Source organism: Lissotriton helveticus, chromosome 2_2 (genome assembly GCF_964261635.1).
Source record: "Lissotriton helveticus chromosome 2_2, aLisHel1.1, whole genome shotgun sequence".
Classification (NCBI taxonomy): domain Eukaryota; kingdom Metazoa; phylum Chordata; class Amphibia; order Caudata; family Salamandridae; genus Lissotriton; species Lissotriton helveticus.
The window spans coordinates 324,220,796-324,226,795 of NC_136060.1; the positions used below are offsets into that span (position 1 = coordinate 324,220,796).

General features: G+C 41.5%; 1 protein-coding gene across 3 annotated transcripts in view; it reads left to right on the forward strand.

Annotated features, from left to right (window-relative positions):
• The window catches only part of SLC2A9 (solute carrier family 2 member 9), a 2,336,117-nt gene extending 2,330,355 nt beyond the window's left edge, over positions 1 to 5,762 (forward strand). For all 3 annotated transcript variants that reach the window (XM_078678475.1, XM_078678476.1, XM_078678477.1), the window contains one exon: positions 4,003 to 5,762. In XM_078678475.1, coding sequence (XP_078534601.1) covers positions 4,003 to 4,284 — 282 coding nt within the window. In that variant the 3' untranslated portion in view covers positions 4,285 to 5,762. The remainder of the gene's footprint in view (positions 1 to 4,002) is intronic.
• Positions 5,763 to 6,000: the final 238 nt, after the last annotated feature.

Here is a 6,000-nt window from a genome sequence, read left to right on the forward strand (position 1 = left end):
TCTGCTTCCCTAAATGAAATTGTCCTTTTAGAAATTGTATTTTTTTGATTGCACTTGCACTTTTTCACAAATTCGATGGATTTCTGTAACATAGTGACCCAGAATGAACATGTTTTAAGATGGGCGCCATAGTGGCATTGATATTAGTAGTCCACTTTCACTGTTCACTGGGGTCCTTGTAAACACACAAAATAAAATGGTCGATTTTCTGTGCACACGCCAACACTGACGAAGCCGTGAGGCGAAACGCGTCTGTTGGAGGGGTAGAGGGTCTGTAATTAAACACTTTGAAATTGGAGACCTGCGTGCTTTCCTTTTTAAACATCAAAATGGATGCCAACGTGTTTGAAATATATATATATATATATATATATATATTGCATTCCAAAGCCCCAGGGGTTCTGAAGGAGCACTCGACAGCACTTACTAAGCCGTGTCTCTTTATTAAACACAGAGAGCCAGCATTTTCAGGCAGGGTTACAAGTTCTTGTCCGACGCGTTTCAAGGCAACAAGCCTCTTCCTCATGGACGCTTGAAAGACAGCCCAGATGGTTCCAATCACCTTTTAAAGTTCATGCTGAAGCCCGCAGTGGGTGCTGGTAAGTGTAGTAATAGTACAATGCATGCTGGGATCGGAAAGTAGTTATTTCCTTAGTAGGTTCCGAGTTGTCTTTATTTAAAAGCATTATTATGCACTCCGGTGTGCCCCCATCTGTCATGCTGGCTGATTTTCTCGTAAGCGCTGTGCTGTTCGCAGTGGCGGCATAGTTCCTGTCCCGCGCAGCCTTTCTTCACATTGGCAGAAATGGTGCAGCCTTCCACGGCCGGGCAGCCGTGTTGATTATGTTGCATTCCAAAGCCCCAGGGGTTCTGAAGGAGCACTCGACAGCACTTACTAAGCCGTGTGGCTTTATTAAACACAGAGAGACAGCATTTTCAGGCAGGGTTACAAGTTCTTGTCCGACGCGTTTCAAGGCAACAAGCCTCTTCCTCATGGACGCTTGAAAGACAGCCTGCGAACAGCACAGCGCTTACGAGAAAATCAGCCAGCATGACAGATGGGGGCACACCAGAGTGCATAATAATGCTTTTAAATAAAGACAACTCGGAACCTACTAAGGAAATAACTACTTTCCGATCCCAGCATGCATTGTACTATTACTACACTTACTAGCACCCACTGCGGGCTTCAGCATGAACTTTAAAAGGTGATTGGAACCATCTGGGCTGTCTTTCTTGCTTAATGTTGATTGGCAGCGAACCACTGAAAGTAGAAGTGTTACCAGCCATTCCCTCTCCCTCCGTGGTGTATCAGGGACATCTGATTGGCTAACTTGTTCCAAGCAGGACTTTCCTAAGCTTAATGTTCATTGTCTGTGAAGCATTAAAAGTAGAAGTGTCAGCAGCTATTCCCTTCCCCTCTGCAGAACACCATGTACATTTTATTGGCTAAAGTGTTTTCAATACAAGTTTTCTCCTTATTGGCTGGGAACGGTTCACTGTTGTCAGCCATTTTGTGACGCACTTCAAAGGAGTACGGGAAAAAAAGTAGTAGAGGGGAGGGTAGGAACACTAAGTCTGTACAGTGGTCACATTGTGGTGGACAGACACTGTGAAGGTAGAAAATGGTTTTTATATATTTTAATGGCCATTTATATAATTTGCATGGGGCCTACAAATCACAGCGGTGAAAATAACAGCATGTGTTGCAGTTTTCCTTTTATTAAGTTCGTGGGTGGGATACTTCCCAGAGCACTATTTACTTATATTGTGGTGTTTACTTTTCTGACGGGGAGTGCTACATCTTTGGAGCAAATATTATATTATGGAGGAGGGGGTTGCAAAAACAAAGCATGCTGTTGCGGACTTCATTTAAATAAGGTTCTGAGTAAGCTACTTCTCGGGAGCAATGTTTACTTACTTCGGTCGCAGGCGTGCTACTTCCTTGCAGCAAAATAGTAGGTGTGGTTGCGCTGCAGAAATTTCAATCCCGGTTTGAAACAGTTTTTATTAAGCAATCACAAATATGCTTTCTTAGGAAAGTGTAGCTGTATATATCAAGCGGTAACAAATAAAAACGCAATTCATAAGACATCCCTTAAGCGTGGCCACACCCTATTTTTTCCCCGCAGGCTATATTTTCTCGCCTACAGTTTATAAATGTATTGCCCCATATTCTTGCTAATATAAGAGGCCATCAGTTACTTTTAGATAAAGTAGAGAAGAAGTGCTACAAAAAACACTCCTGCACTTCATCATCTCAAGTCACAACAACAATAACAATAACAATAACAAGTAAAAAAACAGTTAAACACAAATATGGTGATATTACATATAAATGTATGCTTCATCAAAACATATGGCCATGTCTGAACTGGGGTGGCAGAGTAGGCTAAAAAACTGTGATGGATTTAACCAAGATCTGTTGACCGGGTGTGAGTGTTTGATTGGTTCAGATACTCCGTCCATCACCACCCCCTTTTGTACCACTTTGTTCGCCATAAGTTGGCAAGGTATGCTCAGACGTGAGTCCCTTGCTCACTTTGCCACTGGATTCAAGCAAGCCTGGCTGAAGATGGCTGAAATGCCAGAAACCGGTCTTAGGAAGCTTGTTTCCGGTCCAGGGAAGGCATGGGTTGGCAGTTCGGGCTGGACAGTTCCCATGAGGAACAGGGTCAGACTGATTTGCATATGGCCATGTTTGTACTGGGGTGGCAGAGTGGGCTAAAGAACGGTGATGGATTTAACCCCGATCTGTTGACTGGGTGTGAGTGTTTGATTGGTTCAGATACTCCGTCCATCCCCACCCCCTTTTGTACCGCTTAGTGTGAGCCTCTCTTGCTTATTGAGCAGCCGCGTCCTGTGGAGGGAGTTCCGTGGGGCAGAGAGGCGGGGCGGGGGAGGGGCAGTGTGGGAGGGTACTAAACACCGTAATATGGATAATTGGAGGTAAGTAAACAATTTAATAAATAAAAGGAATTTCGTAGCGCGCCCTGCATTGCAAAATGCGATTAAGCGCGTGCTACGAAATTCGTTTTATTTATTAAATTGTTTCCTTACCTTCAATGATCCATCTTCCGGTGTTTAGTACCCCCCACCCTGCCCCTCCCCCGCCCCGCTACTCTGCCTCACGGAACTCCCTCCATGGGCCGTGGCTGTTATTGAGGTCAGCCTTATTTGTTTCTCAGTCTTTCCCTCCCTGTAGAGCACTAGCAGTTTCTTAGCCCAGCAGGGGACACAACGGTTGGTGTAGCCATGACCCTTTACAAGACGATTTATTATTATGTATATGTTTATACACACATACGTACGTACATACATACATACATACATACATCAAGTGCACAGCTCTGGACTCCATTGATGCGCTCTCTCAGTGGTTGCTAAATAGTTCAAGGTTCATTAGACAGAATTAAAGATCATCTCAGCAAAACAAGGAAAAGCACGTTATATGTTTCAAACGCCTTGCTTACGGTAGACAAGCTGAGTTACTCACCATATTAAAATCCAGTAAACACCAGAAGGTGAAAAGGGACATGCAGGTCTAGTAGGCAGCTTAAACATCACATGTAGTGCAATTGAGAATAAAAATATTGCATAATAGTATTCACAAAATAGTAATATTCATGAATTATTTTATTCCAATTAAGAATGAGAACATTCCCTAATACTCTTTCCAAAATAGTTGTATTTGCAAAATACTGTATTGCATAATGATATTAATAAAATAATGGTATATACAAAATATATTGCATGAAGGTTCACCAATAAAATCATGTAAGTCCGACAATGTATTATAATCGGGGAGTTGAGCAAAATGAAAAGGTGGGAAGTAATCCTTCAAATAGAATACACATAGGAAAGTGCCAGTTACAAATAAAATTGTCGTATAACATTAATGTACTTTGATTGATGCACAGCTTATTAATGATATTGATCTGAACATATAAAGTATTGATTTGTCGGTATGATATTAACTAATGCTTCTCTTTTTGATTACAGAAAGGATTACAAACATACTGCTTCCTGGTATTTGCCACAGTTTGCCTGACTGGTGCCTTGTACCTGTATTTTGTGTTGCCCGAAACAAAGAACAAGACGTTAGCTGAAATCAACCAGTCCTTTGCTAAAAGGAATAAAATGGCCTCACATCCTCAAGAACTGGACAGTTTTTCATCGGCAAAAAAGGAGAATGTGGCAGTCGAGTGCGCACTGCCAACCGCAATGGAAAATGGACTCGTAAAAACTGCAGTAGAGTTACAAGAACGTGAATGTGCTCTTTGACAAATCTTACAATATTTTTTATTGCGTCCATTCTTCAGTCAAATAGAAGTCTCAATTTGGAAGTGGCTATTTATCGAGAAGAGAAAATAAAACCTGCAACAAATTGTTTGATAAAAACAGCTTCTCTCTTCCTGTGGAGTAGGGCGGCTACGTTCGTCGTCCTAACATGTTGCACAGGCCAACTCGATTGTTGGAGCACCAGATATGTTTTGTTAAAGTAGCTGGTGTCAAGTGTACAATTATGAAGCGAATTGTGATTCCACAAATACATAACTATAAAGAAAATTGTTTCTCAATGTTGGATCAGCGCAGGCTTCTCCTGTATTTTAAGAATTATTAAGGAGTGCAATTAGTACTGACTGTGAAATTGAAGAATTCAGCTTTACAGTGTAAATAGGCTGAATTTAGAATTATTAAACGCCTTTATTGTGAGGGCTGAGTATTCAAGAGGTAATTGAAGTTACCAGGCAACTGGGATTACAAACAATGCAAGAAATACAAAGTGTTGTTTTATCCACCTGCATACTTTCACCAACCAAATCTTTAGAATGTTTTTGGGGGGAAACCGACTGAAAATGGGAGATTATCCGACAGGGAAACATATATTCTTGTGGTAAAGTACGATGCATGTCCTAAAGGTACAACGCACAATATCCCCAGATCCCCGAATTACTGATGTCCGCAGTGTTGGTAATACCGCTAATGGGAACACCAATGCGGTATTTCCCGTACACTTTAATGAGGACCGTACTCTACATTTTACCACATTGAAAATAATATGTTCTTTTCTGCCTTTTGACATCTGGTAGAGGGGGATAGATATGAACTTTTCCAGCACCTATTTTCGATAGTCAGACTTTCGCATACATCAAATGAGTTTATCTCATGTGGAACAACAACAAAGTGTTGCGTAGAGAGAGCACTTAATGTGAGCCACTGGTAATTATTGTAGGCTGCAACCCATTCCATCGTTGTGTAGCTCACTGAGCCACCACTGACGAGGCCCAAACATTTGCTTTGGCCCTGCTCGATTGAGGGCAGGCCGGCCAGGACTCAGCAGTCCAATACATATATATTACTATACACCACTTAGGGTTGCCACAGTGCTGGCAACTCTGTCAGTTGCCTCAGAAGGCAAGAAGACATTCTTGAATATTCCTCTCAAGTGACACAGTTCACCTAGAAAAGGATTTACATTGCTGAACAAGGATCAGAGTCTGCCATCACTATCGCCAACTACATACTGAATGGAGAGCAGTGTCATTAGCATCAAACTAAGCAGTTCAGTCCACAGCATGCCTGGGTTTTAGGCTGGTATGTACTATATTTTCAAACAGGAGGCTCGATGTAAGATTCTTGATATGCGAATAAATGTATGAAGCTCATTTTTATGGCCTTTTCTTAAAATGAAATACAGAATGATGTTGCAAAGTGCTGACATGTGCTAATTAGTTTATATAAACAGTATTTATTGTGTACATGTATGTTTGTGTGTATTTTTGTCATTAGAAACAACTGCAGATCTGATGGTTGCTGCAACCGACAGTAAATGTGTTTTTCTTTTCATCTGGATGATTAAACCAGAAGTTGTGTTGGATAGACATCAGGATAGGTGTGGGATATGGCATGCAGAGGATAGTCCATAGGGTCAGCAGGGAGATACTATTTGGCAGATATACAAAAAATTGTGTTGTGGGTGCACCACAACTTAAAATG